This window comes from Plasmodium coatneyi, chromosome 12, assembly GCF_001680005.1.
Source record: "Plasmodium coatneyi strain Hackeri chromosome 12, complete sequence".
Taxonomy (NCBI): Eukaryota; Apicomplexa; class Aconoidasida; order Haemosporida; family Plasmodiidae; genus Plasmodium; species Plasmodium coatneyi.
In genome coordinates this window covers 2565488-2585447 of record NC_033567.1, presented here as the reverse complement: position 1 = coordinate 2585447, position 19960 = coordinate 2565488, and the positions used below count along the sequence as shown (strand labels likewise).

The following is a 19960-nucleotide window of genomic DNA, read 5'->3' as shown; positions in this document are numbered from 1 at the left end:
ACTCCTTCCTTTTATTCATGACTTGTCAGTAGTAATAAAAATTCCTTCTTCTTTTCTCTTCTCTTTTCTTTTTCTTTTCTTTCCTTTCTTTTCTTCTTTTATCCTTTTCAGAGGAGTGCATTATAAATGTTCTGTATGGAATGTGTACACATTATGTTATTTGAGATTCTTCTATCCTTTTATTTTTAAGTGCATATTGCACTTTATATGTTAATGTACTCATTCCTCTTTTTACCATAATTCATTTTTTGAGAAGTTTAATAGGGTTAGGGAAGTTTAAAGGAGGTTTAGAGTGGTTTGGGGAAGGTTTGTAATGGTCTTAGGGGAGGGGTTTATAATCGTTTGAAAATAGATTAAAATGGGAGTACAGTATTCCAAAAAAAAAAAAAAAAAAAAAAAATAGAAAATTTTACACTACTCCTTCCTTCCCCCTTTTTATATTGAATGTATGGGAACATATATATAAAGGAAGAACGCATAACCTTTAACACAACCCTTCTTATATAAGATATATATAAAAATTCAAATTATACATATATACAACAATTACAAAAGAGAAGAAAAATATATACAACACAACCTTTTAACATAAATTTAATATATATAGAAATATACACATACATAAACAATGCCACAACAGGTAAGGATAGAATATTTGGAAAGAGGGGAACAATATTGCTGGGAGGGCGACAATATTTGTTCCTCCTTCTTTCTTACCCTACGAAGGAGCATATAATGTACACACAATATTTTATATATAATATAATGGGAATCCAGCAATATATAAAAATATATAACTTCATACTCCACTTTCATCCGTTAATTATATTTATAGGGACTGAATTTGGATAATTTACCTTCAAGGCAGCAATTTTATAATAACTTCAATTCAGGCTCCCCAAGGTGCGCTGTAAATGTTACAAGTGAGCAAGATTTGAAGAATGCATTGCAGACTACATGGGGAGAGCATCCTGAAGTTATTAGTGGAACTGAGAAAATTAGACAAGCCTATTGTCACGTATGCCCCATGAATAAAAGCACGAATTATAAAAATGTACCTTGCACTTTCTTTTATTTTTGGTTGGGAGATACATACCCTAGCCTCCTGGATGGGGGAAAGATAAAAAATCTGATGGATGATATCAACAAAGAGCTAGGGAATTTTTTCAATGGGAATAAGTGTAATGTTACATACAAAGATGTTGACAAAACAACTTTCCTCCATAGGAAAAAAATATTCGACTGTTCCTATGATTATAAGATCATAAAGGGGAATTTACAAATAGATAAGACCAATTGTAATAGTGATTGGTTGAATTATCTGAATGCCATTGCTGAAGCATGCGCCACCGTACGTCCAGTGTGTGCATTGCAAGGGGGATGGCAAAGTGATTCATATTGTACCGACTTCAGTAGTAGGTATGAGGCATATTGTGATGCGGTGGAACACATAAAACAGAAATGTGAATCACAAACTGCAGTAATAGAAGAGAAGACGTGTCTCTGTACGGAACAAGAATCACAGAACGAGAAGTTATCAAAACAATTATCTGAAGCAGAGGCAAACTTAAGTAAAGCCACCACTACCTCTTCCATCTCTTCCATATTTGGTACCTTAGCAGCGACGGCTTTTCCCTTCCTACTATATAAAGTAAGTAATAGTAGCAGTAAAAAAAAAAAATAAAAACTAAATTATTAACAGTATAATTAATATACACTCCTTAGACCCATTCCTTCCTTTCCTTCCTCCTTCCTTAGAACCCTTCACATCCTCTTTCCTTTCCTTACTTAGACCCTTCCTTCCTCCTTAGATCTCCTTCCTTTACTTTCTTCATTAGACCACGTTCGTTTCCTTCCTTCCTTTTAACCCTTCTATTCTAAACCTTGCCTTTAAATCCTTCGTTCCTTTCAGTATAAACCGTGGTCTTCTTGGTTTGGTAACCGCTCCTCTGGAAATGGAAGCAGCAGAAGAAGTAATATAAGAAGAAGATCAGCTGGACACGAATTTGATACATTAACGGAAAACATTTCAACAGAGAACGATTCCATATTGGGCTCGGCAGCAGAAAGTTCAATGGATAATTCCACAGTACGTTCTGCTGCTGCCACATACACAGGACAACCCAAAGGCATAGCGACAATAAGTAATGGACCAGGTCATCATCGAAATTTAAGTTACGGTCGCATGTAACATAGCGCATGTAATACCTGGAAGGGAAAGGGAAGGAGAACTACGTAGGGAATCATACTTCCCTATGAACGGCGTTTACATATTCTATGTGTATGTTAAATGTGACTTAAGCAAGGACAGGACGAGGTCACAGAGGGCCCTGTGCTGTGCCCAATCCATAGTGTATAAATTCGGGCGTACAATTATGGTTACCTCCTTCATTCATATATATATAATTCATGACACGTTTCTTTGTATATGCGATTTACACTCGTCCGTTCTTCTTTTCTTTTTTTTCCATGTGTGTGGTGTTCGTCAAAAAAAAAAAATATGCGGTACAGTTCAACAGGATAAACAATTCGGTGCGCGCACACAAACATGGTTCCTTCCCTTTTTTTTTTATTTGCAATTTTTTCTGCGTGACAAATTTTATATTAGGGCAATTTTTTTTTATGACTAATATTATACCTAAATCATAGCGTAAAAAAAAAATAAAAGAACGCAATTTCTTCCTCTTCTATGTGAACATCGTTATTCCGCCTTCATATGAATTGCATCTAAAAAAGATGTGTATAACATAAAAAGAGGCTGGGCGGGCGAACCTGCGCACAATTTGGAGGAGCACTTTCTTCAAATGTCCCCATAATTGGATTTTAGAAAGGGGGGAAAGAAAAATTATTATGTTAAGAAGGAAGAAATTACAAAAACAAATTTTTGTAGCAGAATAAATGAATATTTTAATTCTTTAGTAAAAAAAATTACCAAACAAATCAAAATATAGTGGAAAAAAAATTTTATGCCTCATATTAATTCCACACTAATATGAACACCTTAATCCAATAAAAGAAAAAAAAAAGTAAAGAAAAAAAAAAAAAAAGGGAACAAAGGGAAGGAATGCCACTTTGCTCTTTCTACACTGTATGAGTCCTGCGGTTATTTATATCACCCCGAGGGACATCACATTCCAATGGTACATATTACATACGGCCATAACTTATATTATTTCTGTTCTGCTGTTTCCTTCCATTATTTGTCCTTCCTGCTGCTGATGGTGCTCTTCGTTCGCCATATATGGTAGACCCATCTGTCATGGAATCTGTTGTTGATAAATTGGATGATGAACCTACTATAGTTGCTACATATTCTGCTGTAGAAGAGTCGTCGTCGTCGCCTGAGAATGATGTGTTTAATTCCTGTCGGATGGACCTTCTTTTTCTATTGCTTCCACCGGAAAGGGTTCCACTTATTCCAGAAAATAAGGAGGTATACTAAAAAAGAAAAAAGACGGATGGTTGGGAATAAATGTAAAAATTCATATATAAAAAGTACCTTACTTTTTATATTTATTTTAAGTAGACAGAAATATTAATAAATGTTCATACTCATATTTTAATTACAAATGTATAGTTATGTTAATTAGAATTGTAATTATAATTATAATGACACTTGTAATTGTACATGTAATTGTAGTTGTATACCTTATATAAAAAAAAAAGAACCGCAGGTAGTCCTATTGAGGCAAGTCCACCAGACACAACAGCAGGTGTTACACCACCACCGGAACTTGTTTCGCCTTCTTTTCTGTGACTACCACCACCATCACTCCCTCCCTTTCCTTCTCCACCAGAGACACCATCCACTACACAACCATCACCAGGACAGGTTCCAGTAGTACCGGTACCAGAAGAACCAGGATTGCACGTTCCAGTGGAACCGGTACCGGAAGAACCTGCACTACAGTTTGTACTGCCTGCAGCTGAGGGAGGTCTACCAGCTGCTGGTTTGGCAGCAACTGGTTTTGCTGCGGTGGCTGGTTTGATTGCTACGGGTGGACACGTTAGTTCCGGTGGTTTCAGTGGTGAGTTGCACACCCCGTTCTGCATATATTTATCCTTAAATTTGTCACAATATTCATTCGTAGTAGTCCCACATTTACTACATGACAATGAATAGCCGTCCTGTGCACCCCCCTTCAGCTGTGTTTCATATTTTCTGCCAGAAGAATAATCATTACAATTGTCTTTCTTAGGGAGAGCAGCAATGTTATATTCGTAATCTGAAAATTGCTTAAACGCTTCGAAGTAAGATTCCATAATATCAGGGTATATATTAGTGCAATTATTCCCATTTTTGCTTATACCATTCCAAGGGAATGTCTGCAGTGCTTTGTAGATAGCGTCCATGGTACGCCCAAAAGTTCCATCCCGACGCATATTTTCCTTTAATTTGTTCTTTATTTCAGTGCCCAACCAAAAGTAGAAAAAATAGCAAGGTGTATCATCATAGGACTGTGAATTCAATTTCTCCTTCATCCAACATGCGTAACAGTAGTTCTGTAGAATTTTATTGGCGAAGTTCTCATCCTTAGGAATATTTGTGTGATTATTCAATATTGGTCTCAGTTTCCCCTCTATTCCCTGTCCCTTATCCAGTTCTCCATAAAGTACTTCACACCCTAGAGGTGCGTCGAATAGAGAATATACTCCTTCTGAGGGTAACATCTTTGGATTTCCACCCTACAAAAAAGTAATTAGGTGGAAAGTAGAATATATGGACACTCCTATGTGCCCCCTACATATATATACATATATGTATATACATACATAGGAAAATATATATACATACATATATATATATATATATGGAACATTATATGAGTGCATTATTAAACCGTCTATTTTGAACATGCACTTTGAACAGTTGAACTTTTTACATATATAAACTAACGGCCACTTCTTCTGCTACTTCAGAAAAGGATTTAAAATTGTTATTATGTAAAGATACACATGTTGATTTTAGGTCCTTGGGATCGTTGTCAGTTTTAAATATATCATTAATTTTCGTACAGAATGCATCGTCCCCCTCCCTCCCACACTGTGTACTCATATCATTATAGTAAGAAGCAACTTCAGTTAGGTAATTGTAATATTTCCCCCCACAACCGCCTCTATTACCCCCTAAATAATTCTTCAGAGCTTTATGGTTGTACCAATAGTCGAAGATGGTCTTTCTTTGTTTGAAATCGTGCTTGCTGTTTTTATGCTGTACAATTTCACATTTTCCACCGGAAAATGACGATTTCAATTTTGTGTACACTGTCCCTATGACATTTTTAAACTGACCATTTTTCCCTCCTTCTAATTCATTAAAGACCTTTTCTCCTATCCAATAATATAAAAAATGGCAATAATCATTATTGGGTGATTTATGCCCCCCCTTCTCGTTTATTACGTAATAGTAGGCGTAGCCAATCTTCTCCATACAATCAGATTTATCATGATACGTCGGCATCTCCGTGACCACCTTATTCACCAGTACGCCGACACTGGGCTCATCGGCGTACCGATCCTTGCTTCCGTCGAAATCCTTATACACTTGATTTGAAGGTAAACTACTCATGCATGCATCCTACAAAAAAAAAAAAAATATATACAATGAATTGAAGAATGTGTGCGCATATGTTTTTTGTTTCTGCCGTTACTATTCTCCTTTTGCATTTACTGTATTACACATAGAACACTGCATGTGCAGTGTTTAATTATTCGCTCTAAACAAGGAAAAACATACCTTCCATGTTTCTCTTACTGATGCCATTTTGAGTGTAAATTATTTAGTATATAATAAATTTATGTTAGAAATGTGTTCCTCTTATATGTGTGCTCACACATGTATCGAAATAAAGGGAATTATGGGAATTGTAAGAATTTCTGTTCGTTCAACTATAATTATGAATATGACATTTTTATTTTTTCCCTCATAATTGTACATACATTATTCAATTCCTTCAGGTAATGAAAATGCATGCACATATGTATTAAAATCATTGTGTACAATTAGAGTAAAATATGAGCATATGTCTTGGATTAGTGAAATGAAATGGAAGAGCCATAAAATATGAATTCCCTCATTCATATATTATATTGTTAAATGTACTGATCATTATTCATTCTTTATTCATTCCTTAACATTCATTATATTATATTGTTAGGATTTATTGTTCAACAATTGTTCCATCGTAGGTGCTTATTTGTTTATTTGTAGTGTGCTCATTTGTTCAACAATTGTACGTGATTTATTGTTCAACACACTCACACATTAATACTTTTATTTTATTTTATTCAACTATTATGCATATAAAAATGAGTGCAATTCCATTTAAGAAGAAATTTTCAGTATGCACACACATTAATACTTTTATTTTATTTGATTCGATCATTGCGTTCATATATGGGGGGGAAAGTGCATAGTTCTTTTTTTCCCTTCTGAGTGAAAAAATTTAGTATGCATTCTTAATTCATATTCTATTTTTCCCTTTTTTAAAAAAGAACGGGGGGGGAGATTATTAAAATATTGTAATCACATACATATATGTGCAAGTATACAGTTCTCATATATGCATTGGAGCACGTTTTTCTCCTTTTTTTTTCTTTTTCATTTCTTCTTCTATGTGTAAGTTAATAAGTAATCAAGGGAGCAGTATAACTTTATAGAATTAAATAAGAAGGATGGTAGGAAGGAGTCTACGGAAGGAAAGGGAATGAAGGAGGAATGTAATGTACACAGTTCCACAACGTTGTTGTGTATATGAATGAACTACTTCCCTTTCTTTCATGAAGAATATGTGAAATAGTAGCAATGTAGAAGATATATAAAGATAAATTATGAATTGAATGCTCTTTTATATTATGATTTCAGCTTTATAAACTACACCCTTAAACTGTTCAACTTTCCCTTCTACTTTTATGTGTATAAGTAATTATATGTGCTCTATATTTATTATATACAGGTTCATATACAGAAGGAAGTTCATTAGAAAGGAATACATTGAAGAGTATTTTATATGGGGAAACAAATTGAGCACACATCAATCGTGTAACGCCCTTATGTTCAAAACAACGTCCTTCCAATATTTGCCGCCGATACTTTCATACTAATAATTCCTTATCCATTGCATTCCTCTACGGATCCTCTACATAAGCATTTTAGTCCCATTCTTAACAGTGCAAATAAGACTTTCATCATATGTTACTGTATTCCTCAGTTATGTCGAGCACAGGGCGGCAGTCATACCGAATTTATAGGTGTTACCAAAGTATGCTTTCACATGGACTATGCATAGTGGGAAATGCTTCAATCTAAAGAACTAAAACAAAACGACATCACATATGTAGATTTCGCTCCTTAAAAGCCTTTCCCTTCTAATCCCCTCCTCCTTAGACTTCCTTTCCTTCCTTCTTTAGGGAACATTCTTCCCTCCTCCCTACGCCTTAGAGCTTCCCTTCCTTCTCTCCTTAGAACCTCCTTACCTTCCTTTTACTTAGACCCTTCTTCCCTTCCTACCACCCCTAACAACCCACCTACCACCCACCTAACAACCCACCTACCACCCACCTAACAACCCACCTACCACCCACCTAACAACCCACCTACCACCCACCTAACAACCTTCCTCCCACCTAACACACCTAACAATCTTCCTTCTAAACCCTTCCCTTCAGTATAAACCATGGTCTTCTTGGTTTGGTAACAATTTTTCTGGAAATGGAGGAAAAAGGAACAGAAGAAAGAGAAGTTCCGCTGAGAGCACCTTTGATGCATTTACGGAATACACCTCAACGTACGATTCAGCAAATGAAGGTTCCACGGTACGCTCTCAAGATTACAGAAGACCTTCTACAAGACCGTCTACCAGGGGAGCAGGATCAAATACACCGAGTCGCCGGAATATAGGTTATCAAAACATGTAACGTCGCATGTGATGTAACACATTTCGAATGTAATGTTTCCTTCCTGGAGGAAGGAAAAATAAATGACCGCACACATTTTATATACAGTGTGTAAGGAAAGAAGAAAAATGACACTTTTCCTTCTTTCTTTCCCTCATTCCTTTTCTTTCTTTCCTTTTTACTTTTTTCCTTCTTTTTTTCTTCCTTTTCTTTCTTCCTTCTTTTTCTTTCTTTCCTTCTTTCGTTCTTTTTTTTTTTGGACAATTTCCCCTGTGGCACAATTTATATTAGGGCACATTTTTTTCTTTTTTGTGCAATTTTTTCAGTGTGACAAAATTTATATATTAGGGCGCATTTTTCTTTTTCTTTGACTAATTTTCTTTTTGACAAATTTATATTAGGGCATTTTTTGGACAATTTTTTTAACAACTTTTTTTTTTTGTGTGCAATTTTTTCTGTGTGACAAAATTTATATTAGGGCAATTTTTTTTTTTTTTTTACGGACTATTATGCGTTACATATATCGTTCTACTTTTTAATGATGAGACAAAAGAAGTAAAAAAAAGAAGGTAGCACCACGCACAGTTTTGTATGTACATATTTTTCTCGCGTCGCTGCACATACACATCGCATGCATTAAGCGCGAAAGGTTCGCTTCACTCTTAAGCCAATCACGTGTGACCAATAAAAATAGAATAGAATGGAAAAAAAAAAAAAAAAATGAGAAGAGTGACAAGCATAAAATCGCGGATGCAAAGAAATGTTTAATAGACATTCTATATATGTAACAATGAAATAACCATAATTGTACGCCCGAATTTATATACTATGCAGTGGGCACAGCAACGGGCCCCCTATGCCCTGGTCATGTCCTTGCTCAAGTCACATTTAATACACATATAATATGTAAGCGCGGTTCATAGGGAAATAAGATCCCCTACGTAGTGCACCTTCCCCTTCACATCCAGGTGTTACATGTTCTGGTAACCTATATTATTCCGATGACCTGGTGTACTATTATTATTTGTATTTGTTCCTGCTGCTCTTCCATTACTGGTGGTAGACGGTCTTGTGTATGCAACAGATCGTACTGTGGAATTCTCTGCTGGACCTATTGTGGAAGTGTCCGTTGAATCGAATGTTGAGCTGTTTTCTGTGAGTGTATCAAGCTCGTGTCCCGCTGATCTTCTACTTCTTGTGCTTTTTCTCCTTCCATTTCCAAAAGTGTGGTTACCAAACCAGGAAGACCATGGTTTATACTGAAAGAGAAGAAAGAAGAAGGGAAGGAAAGGACGGTCTAAGGGAGAAAAGGAAGGAAGGGTCCAAGCAGGAGGAAGGAAAGGGAAGTCTAAGGAGGAGGAAAGGGTCTAAGGAGTTCTAAGGAAGGTTGTTAGGGTGATTGTTGGAAGGAAGGTTGTTAAGGGTGGTAGAGTGGAAGGTTGCTAGAGTGGTAGAATGGAAGGTTGCTAGGGTGGTGGTAGGTGGAAGGAGATGCAATAAACAAATACATATATTTCATGTAGTTTATTCCTATGTCTACGGTTAGTAGAGTAGTATCTATTCCTTATATTGCTTATATTTTTTTAGTGGTAAATTTAGGGGGGAATGTGTACCTTATATAATAGGAAAGGAATAGCTGTTATTCCGAATGTGCCGATTATAGAAGAAATGCTTGCTGTGGCGGTAGCCTTGGTGGCTTCAGTTAATTGTGCCTTTGCCTTACGTAAGTTTTCCTCTGCTGTGGAGGATGATGCTTCTGCTGCACCCAATAGAGCTGATTTGTTTGTGAGTTGGGCCTGTAAATCACTCTTCTCACTGGAACATGTCTTATTTTTTTTCTCTTCTTGCTCCAACTGAGATTTTTGAGTACATGTCTGTTGTAATAGGTTCGCTATATCACAATATGCTCCATATTTATCGGTGAAGTCGTTACAGTACTGACTATTCTTACCAGTCCCTGTTTTGCAATCCTGTTCCACAGCCTCACATGCTTCATGAACTTTCACTCGGTAACTCACCCAATCATGGCTACAATTGCTCTCTGCGTTCAGTAACTTCTTCCCTTCAGTTTTATAGTTATAATAATAATCGAATACGGTTTTCCTATTCTTGAGAACAGTTCTATCAACATCCCCGTATTTAACTTCGCACTTCTTCTTATAGTGAGCACCTTGTAGCGTATCGTAAATTTTACCCAGAAGGTCTGACAATGGTTTACCATTTAAGGCGTTTCCGTATGTATCTCCCACCCAGAAGTAGAAAAAATAACAAGGTGTATCGTTCCCGGAGTTCCCTAGTTCATACTTTCCACATGCGGAACAGTAAGCATGCATGATCTTCTTAGTTTCCTCGGATCCAGAAAGTGCAAGGTACCCATTCAGTTTCCCCCTTAATTTTCCCCCTAACTGTTCAGAGGTGGTACCATTGCCACTACAGTTGTCTAGTTTATCATCATTATTGAAGGTATTATAGAATTGCGCATATGAATTTAACCTCTTTAAAAATTGATCCTGTAATTATATAGTGAACAAAGAAGTGGAATATATACATACTTATATATACACAACTATATATGTCCCTATATATATATATATATACTGCATTAATATATACGTAAATACATATATATATGTTTGTACATTCATCATTATTTTACACTACACCATATCATGCATACATAAGAAAAATTATATGTGCACACTATATGCTTCCGTTTATGTGCTCCTTTGGAGTGTTGAAAAGAATATAGCGTTCCCCTCCAACATGGTCTCCTCCTTAATATTCTTTCCCTTACCCCTCCTGCTGACATTGTTATGGTTTATGTGCTCTTTTTTATATGTAATGAACTTCTCCTTTTAAAAAGTTGTGTTGTTCACACAATTATGCATAGAAAGTGTATGTATGTGCAAAAATTCTATGCTTCTTTTATGATGGTAAGTGTGAATTTGAATATTGAAATTTTTGCACTTTCCGTGAAAACACTACACATTCTTGACTTCCTCTAATAGTGGAAACAAGTTGTACATATGTACATCAAAATCATTCCATATGTGCACATATATAATTTAATTTAAGATAAAAATATATGAAGAATTAAGCAAAAAAATCAGCAAAAAGAAAGAAAGAAAAGAATGTGAAAACTCTTTGGGTTCTTTCTTCTCCACTTCTCTAAAGCATTCTAACCCTTTAAATCATTTTAAACCTAAACCATTTTAACCCACCTTACACCCTCCTTTGAACCTTCCCCACTCCATCTAACACCTCATTCCTTTGAACCCTAAACCCTGAACCCTAATACATTTTAACCCATCTTACCTTCCTTGAACCCTACTCCCACACACTCAACCCTTTCAAATCGTATATAAATTAAAAAAAAAGAAAAAAAGAAAGAAGTGAGGTGTACACATTAACAACATGTGCAAAAAATATGTAATGTGCACCAAAAAAGAGGTAGCTCACATAGTATACATAATATATGCACATTCCCCGGAAATAAGCGAGCTGTTTGTATCATAATTATAAGAGAAAAAAGAAAAGAAAAGAAAAGAAAAGAAAAGGAATGAAAGAAAGAAAAGTAACTTTTACTACTGCTGACAAGTCCTGAGTAGAGAAACGGGGAGAGGTAGGGAAAGAAATGGGGTGTATTATAATGCAAAAAAAAAAATGTTATTATATAAGGAATGTGCACCTATTCCAGAAGTGGAAGAGGGGTAAAATGTGCTCTCCCTGTGCACATATATGCATGAACTATACAATATATATGTGCACGCATTAAGGAAAAAATTCTCCTTAATAATTCATTTTCTAATAGTAATAATAATAGAGGGAAACATTAACTTACAATATATCACATGATGAAATTAGCATAAACCTCAAGGGTGTGTGTATGGGGGGAGAGGAAAATTCCATTCTAATATATATAGTTAATAACTGGTGAGAAGCGCATGCCTACATATAACAATGTAATGCAATGTTCTTCTAAGAACTATGCACAACAACACACGATACAATAGAGTACAGTATAATAGAGTACACCATACAATAGAGTAGTACAGTGAGTATATCAATAAAAGGAACGTTGTGTGTAAAAAAAAAAAAAGGAGGTGTATGTTTCATCCTCCCTTCTCTTCTCTTCTTTTTTTTTTTTGACCTCTTTTTTTGACTTCTTTTTTCTGACTTCTTATTTTGACTTCACTTTGTTGCCTCTACATTTTTGTTATTCCAACATATATATTTGTTTATATTTATGTGTATTATACATGTATTTACATATATATATATATGTAAATACATGTATATATATCAACACATACCTACACATATGTATATGTGTAATGTGTGATAGCACTATTATTATTATTATTCGAAAAAAATAAAAGTGTAATATGTTGTACGTATGGTTTTTCACACACAGAGAGTGCAAAAAGTGCAAAAATTTGACACATACTCATTTACAATCATTATAGAACAAGCAGAATATTCATACTTCTTTCCCTCTCTTTTTTTTTTTTTCGAATATATATATATAGAGGAACAGTTTTTAGTATAAACTCACATTATATACATAGAAGCATATATATTAACCATGGTAGGAGTAGATGTAAGGAGGAATCTTCTGAAGGAGAAAGGAAGGAAAGTTTTCCTTCCTTTTCTTTCCCCTTTTTTTTTGCCCCCTCCAAAAGAGCACATAAAAGGGACAAGCACATATATACAAATATTCCCCTATATATATAATAAAATCATAATGAAAAATATCCCCCCCAAAAAGGAGTAAAAAATACATACATATAGAAAAACTTACACTTATACATATATTTCACTACTTTCCACACTCCTCCTCCTTCCACTTCTGCCTTCGAATTATATATATTTACAGACAATAGATCCAACAACTTTCCCTTCATATAAGGATTACTATGATAACTTCGAAAAAGGAGAAAAGAGCACGGCAATAAAATGTGACGACCAAAGTGATTGTGGCAAAGAAATAAAGAAGTATCAATTGACACAAAGGAATCTTACGGCGCATCTGCATCAAACTATGGTAGCACTCGACTATATATACAAAACATACGGAAGTGGACAGAAGAAATCACTCGAATGTACAGCACGCGAATTTTTTTATTATTGGTTAGGGGATAGAATATCTAAGGGTACAGGGAGAAGTGCGAATTTCCGAACTCACATAGGTCTCCTTTGTGACTCTATAAATAGTCCCTCTGGGATAGGGCTATGTAAAATTCCCCGCGATAACCCTGACGAAACAACTTTCCAACATAGGAAAATCATATTCGATTATTACAACGATTATAACTACGTAAAGCAGGAGTTACAGAAAGATGATCCCAATTGTAAAGGAAAATGGTCTAGTTATTTGGATGGCATTTGTGCGGCATGCAAGGCTGTGAAGGATGATTGCGCCCAAAGAGAAAGAGAAACGCAAAGTGAGAAGGCATACTGTGAAGAATTCGAAAAAAAGTACGGCGCATATTGTGATGCGGCGACACTGCCAGAAATGCAATCTAAATTAGAATATCTACAAAAAAACATAGCGTCTGAACAGGATGCAACACAATCCACACGATCCCAATTAAATGATGCATTAAGTAAAGCGAACACCTCCTCTTCTCTTTCTTCTGCTTTTGGTACCATAGCCCTAATGGAATTACCCTTAGTTATATTTTACCTATATAAGGTAAGAACTACAACAATAGTTGCAAAATATAAATAATAGTATATAATCTCTTCATTCTACCACTCCGAACAACCTTCCTTCCTCCTTAGACCCTTCCTTCCGTAGACTCTCCTTCCTTAAACCCATCATTGCATAGAACCTTCCTTACATAGAACCTTCCTTACATAGACCCTTCCTTCTTTCCTTCTCCTTAGATCCCTCTTTCCTTCCCTTCTTAGACCCCTCCTTCCTTCCCTGCTTAGACCCCTTTCCCTCGACCACTTTCCCTCGACCACTTTCCCTCGACCACTTTCCCTCGACCACTTTCCCTCGACCACTTTCCCTCGACCACTTTCCCTCGACCCCTTTCCCTCGACCACTTTCCCTCGACCCCTTTCCCTCGACCCCTTTTCTTGGACCTCCTTCCTTCCACCCCTAACGACCATCATTCCAACACCACTAACGACCATCCTTACACCAACAACCTAACAAGCTTCCTTCTAACACCCCTAACATCATCTTCCTTCCACCAACGACCCCTAACAAACATTCCTTCTACCAGCCACCCCTAACAACCCACCTAACAACCTTCCACCTACCACCACAACCCTAACCCACCTTCATTCTAATACCCATAGGAACCTTCCTTCAACCGACCACCCCTAACAACCTTCTTTCCATCCCTAACAACCCACTTACCACCCTACCACCCCTAACAACCCACTTACCACCCTACCACCCCTAACAACCCACCTACCACCCTACTACCCCTAACAACCTTCCCTTCCACTACCCCTAACCCAACCTTCCTTCCCTTCAGTATAAACCGTGGTCTTCTTGGTTTGGTAACCACTCTTCTGGAAATAGTACAGGAAGAAGAAGCAACAGAAGGAAGAGAAGATCCGCTGGACAGAACTTTGATGTTTCTGCGGAAGAGACCTTCACTGAATATTCCACAGATAACTCAACAATAGGTGACTTAACAGCAGAAAATTCCACCACACTACGTTCTAGCGCATACACAAGACCACCTAGAAGGAATAGAAGGGCAGGAGCAGGAACAAATGATGAAGCAGGTCATCGTAATGTGGGTTACGGTCGCATGTAATGCGTTCCTCTAACCCCCTCTCCGCCTCGGGAGGGGGGAGCGGTGGGGGTGATAAAAAAAAGTATGCGCACAAAGTGTAAAAACTATATATAAAGACACAATAGGACCTTTCCTCCTTTTTTTATTTCCGTTATTCTCTTTCCTATTTCGCTTTATTTTTTAATTTTTCGTTTTTCTCTTTTTTTCTAATATTTCTAATTTTTCTTTCCTTTTTTATATTCCTTTTAAGAAAAAAAAAAAACACAAACAGAGAAAAGAATTATAAAGACAACATCTTCTGGAAAAGAAAAAAAAAGAAGGAATAAGAAGAAAAGAAGGAAGGAATGAAGGAATAAGAAGGAAAGAAGCAAAGAGGGAAAGGAAGGATCTAAGGAAGAGGAAGGAGCGTCTAAGAAAGGAAGGAAAGGAGAGGCCTAGGGAGGAAAGGAAGGAGGGTCGAAGGAGGGAAGGAAGTAGGGTCTAAAGAAGGAAGGGAAGGGAAGGAAGGAAAGGAAGGGGTCTATGGAGAAAATAAGGACGGGGTTAAGAGAAGAAAGAGTCTAAGGTGGAGGAATGAAGGAACGTTGTTAGGTGGTGTGGTGGAAGGAAGTTTGTGTTAGTGTGGTGGTTCGTGGAAAGAAGATTGTTCGGTCGGTGGTAGGTCGAAGGAAGCTTGTTTGGTGGAAGGATGGTTGTTAGGTGGTTGTTCGTAGGTGGAAGGAACGTTGTTAGGTGGGTGGTGGTAGGAAGGTTGTTAGGGGTGTTGTTAGAAGAAAGGATGATAGTGGTGGTGGTAGGTGGAAGGTAAGGTTGTTAGGTGTTATGGTGGTTGGTGGAAGGAAGGTTCTGTTAGTAGTGGTAGGTGGAAGGAAGGTTGTTAGGGGTAGTAGGTTGGAAGGAAGGTTGTTAGGGGTAATAGGTTGGAAGGAAGGTTGTTAGGGGTAATAGGTTGGAAGGAAGGTTGTTAGGTGGTAGAATGAAGGTTGTTAGGGGTGGAAAGAAGGTTGTGTTAGGGGGTGGAAGGAAGGGTCTAAGGAGGAGGAAAGGAAGGAAGTTCTAAGGAAGGAAGAGAAGGAGGGTCTAAGGAAGGGAAGGAAAGGGATGTTATTAGGGGTGGAAGGAAGTAACCTTTTTGGAGGAAGGAAGAAAAAACCTTCCTTCCTGAAGGGAAGGGAACAACATTGCTTTCCTGAAGGAAAGGGAAAGGGAGAGGTACTTTACACAAGAAAGGGATAATTTCCCCTAAGGGAAGGAAAGGAAGGGAACATTACCTTCCCATGGGGAACAACACTCCTTCTCCTTCCTGAAGGAAGGGATGAATCATTCCCTTCCTGAAGAAAGAAGGAAGATGGAAGGAAAATTTTGCGCAGCAACAGCATGCTGAGAAGTTCAGCATTGAAATATATTAAGGAATCTGTGATAAAGAGAAGAGAAGAGGATGGGGACCGGGTAATTATTATTACCGCAGAAATATGTAACAAGCGGAAGTAGGCACCTTAGTAGTATTAATGTATATATGGGGCACATGTGTCCATATTTCTGTTCATAACACACGACAAAAAATTTTAATAATAAATTTTGAATCCGTTCACGTTGTACATATATTTCTCCCCGATATACATATATTCGGTGTAGAACTTTATTGAGCCATATAGGTATAGGGAAAGGAAAGGTGAAATACTCTGTGTAGAATATAAATATATGTACCGTATAAAAAGAATTCTAGCAATAATTTTAAATGGGTTGTGGAATATATTTCCATAATCCAAATAACACAGTTTAAATTTTCAATTTTAAAAATGGGTGAATTATATTTTAGGAACAATAACACGTACCAATGGTAGGGAGTAATATAAAAATGAAAGCATCTCACACAATTAATAATAATATAAGAAAAAAGAAGGAAGGAGGAGAAAGGAATGAATGAATAAATAAGGAATGTGTGTGTACACACAAACAGAAACAGAATTTTCACTCTCTCTCTTTTGAACAAAATGAGTATATATATTTGTACTGCACACCTCTTATTTATTTTGTAAATGTGCACTCTTCCCTGAGCATATAGACGAATGTGCACATTCCGCAAAGGTAGAAGGGTATAGGGAAGAGTGTGCTCCTTTTTTTTTGTTTGAATTATGCACTATGAATATTAACAATTTTCAATTAACTCCCCTTTAAACATAACAATAAAATATAAAAGTATGTAGTACATGTGAAATTTTTCGTCAAATAGAAAAAGCGTATTATTATTATACATAATAGGAGAGAAGTGTACATAATAATGGAATGCTCCAAATGAACAAGCATATACACACAATGCACAAAGAAATATAATACATAGATACACAAATTGAACATAAGGAGGAGTTTGATTCCTTCGATCCATTATTTTTTTTATTCTTTGCTTGTTCGTTCATTCGTACGCCCGTTCCTATTCTTACCTTAAATTATATATACGTGCACATATTATGTAATGATTTTGATGTGTATGTGTATATATGTAGTGTATATTTTATCGTATTCCTTTGAAAGAAAGTTAAAAGGATTACGCATCTTTATTAAGAAAGGAGAAGGAGGAGTAGTAAAAAATTTTGATATATATATATACTTCCCATTGAGGAACTCGCCAACTTGGAATATATAAAGTGAAAAATCTCACATATATACATTCCCTTCATGAATAAATGAGGAAGGAAAGAAACTTTCAGTAAAAATTTATTATATACACAACGAATGTATACATAAACAATGAGTGGAAGGGTAAGAAACAACACTAAAGGGATCTGTTCACCCTTTCCTCCTTCTTCCTTCCTTAGACCCCCTTTCCTTCCTCCTTCTTTACTTCCTTCTTACAACATGGACATTTATATATATGATGTATATATAATAATTTGTGCATAGTGCAGTAAATAATAATATGGAAAGGAACGTACACATATGGAAAACACCCATTTCTAGACATACATTCCACTTTTCTGTTAATCACAATTTTAGCAGGGTCCAGCTCCATTTAAAAAACCATCACAAAAAATATACGAAGCTTTAGACGAAGGAATTGGAAGGAGTTGTACATTCCACGAAAAACAGTGGACGCAGAGTACAGCAGAAGAGGCAATGAAAAATTCATTACACTCGTACAATGGAAAGAAGTGGACTTGGATCGATAAAATTGTGCAAAACTATTGTTACGCATGTAAGGGGACTGGGGGGGGAGATTTCACTTCCTTGGGCGATGATGAACGTTTTGCCTTATTTTATTATTGGTTAGGTGATAGAATAAATAAGGAAACATCTAAGGGAAATGCCTCTATCCCAATGGTTATGCCGAAAATTTATGAACAACTGCAGAAATTCGATTCTAAATGTAACTGCAAGGATTTATACCCTAATATTTTCAAGGACAGGTTCCCACAGGCTAAAGCGTTGTTCGACTATTATTATGACTCTAATAAAATGCGGAACAGTGATGAGCTTACTACATATTGCATCAGTTTAGAATATAAGCAGTCCTTATGTAGAGCCCAGGCAACACATCAAGCATTAAGTACAACTTGCCAAGGAAGTGCCGGAGAACCATATTGTGAAAAATTTGATAAGGAGAAAAATAACCAAGGTGGAGAATTCGCGCAACCGAAGGAACTAACATGCCCTGAAGCAACATCATCACAACTTACAAGAATGGATGCAGGTAAGACAAATAAAATAAAGGAAGGGAAGGTTGCAGGTTTAATTTAAAGGAAGAAAGAAATTTTAAATGGAGAAAAAAAGAAAGTTTAAATAGTTTAAAGGGTTAAAAGGGAAGGACGTTTGTTAGGGGTGGTTGGTGGGTTGTTAGGTGGAAGATGGTAGGTGGGTTGTTAGGTGGAAGATGGTAGGTGGGTTGTTAGGTGGAAGATGGTAGGTGGGTTGTTAGGTGGAAGATGGTAGGTGGGTTGTTAGGTGGAAGATGGTAGGTGGGTTGTTAGGTCGTTGGTGGAAGGAAGATTTAGGGGTGAAGAAATGAAAGAAAGAAATGTAAATGGGTGCATAGTTTGGTACTCCCACAACACTTTTATGTTTAATAAATTATGAATACACGCAATTTATTTTCTCCCCCTCCTAATTTACTTCTCAGTGAATAATGAACAACCTCAACAAGAAACTCCTCCTGCTGAAGGAACCTCCGGAGCCACCACGGGTGTAGTAGCAGGTAAGTATATACATAACCAAGGAAGAAAGAACATACAAAAAAGAAAGAAGGAAGCACCTGCACCCTCATATACGCGCCCCGTGTAGGCATAACACTCTAGGTTGGTATTATTCTTCATTATATTTTGCATTATTCACATTTTGTTACTAATTTTTTTTTTTAGTTCCAGCAGGTGATAGGGGTGAAACGGGTCCCGCAGGTCCAGCCGGTTCAGTAGGTCCAGTTGGAGCACGTGGACCAGCAGGTCCACAGGGTCCACGAGGTGATAAGGGTGAAACAGGTGAACAGGGTGATAAGGGCCACACAGGTGAACAAGGTGTTCCAGGTGCTATTCCTGGTATAGGTGGTATTGCTGGTGCTGGTACTCCAGCGGCAGCGGCTGCCGCAGCTGCTGCAGCAGCAACAGGCGATCCATCGGATCCACCACTTACTGCTATTATCCCTTCCGCACTTGGAGCAATAGGATTACCAGGGGCTGCCCTCTTATTGTATAAGGTAAAGCTACAATTAAAATGAAATTGCATATAATAAGAATAATAATGTTTATTATTATTATTTCCTTCTTATTTCATACTTAAAAAATAAAAATATATAGAATAGAATAGACTACACCATGTACATATATGGCTCTATATATACAAATATATATGTCCACATATATTATATGTATGTATATGTATATAATGCATGTCTACCCTCCCCTTCCACCTGAACATCCTTCTTGCCTTTTATTTCCATTGTTAGTATACCAATTTCTTCTCTGGAATACGTAATTCTCTTTTTGGAGGAGGAAGGGATGGAAGGAACAACAGCAACTACCCCAGAAGCAGTAATAGAAGAAAAAGAACATCATTAGTACGAAACTTGAATATGCGAAATGGGGAAGATAGTTCTCCATTTGGCTCAACAACAATAGATTCAGAACCTGACTTAACAGAGGAGGATGATGATGATACTAACACACAATATTCTGTCCCTTATATTAGATAAGTTCCTTCTTCTCTTTATAAGGAGAAAGTAAAAAAAGAGGAAAAAAAAAAAAAGGAAAGGAAAGGAAAGGAAAGGAAAGGAAAGGAAAGGAAAGGAAAGGAAAGGAAAGGAAAGGGAATAAAAA

General features: G+C 36.7%; 1 protein-coding gene across 1 annotated transcript; it reads left to right on the top strand.

Annotated features, from left to right (window-relative positions):
- Positions 1–12481: 12481 nt before the first annotated feature.
- Positions 12482–14983, top strand: PCOAH_00042300 (KIR-like protein; the record flags this gene model as incomplete). The annotated part of the gene is made up of 4 exons (XM_020061014.1): positions 12482–12496; positions 12773–13591; positions 14391–14674; positions 14908–14983. 4 exons carry the CDS (start codon positions 12482–12484, stop codon positions 14981–14983), a joined length of 1194 nt encoding a protein of 397 aa, XP_019916952.1.
- Positions 14984–19960: the final 4977 nt, after the last annotated feature.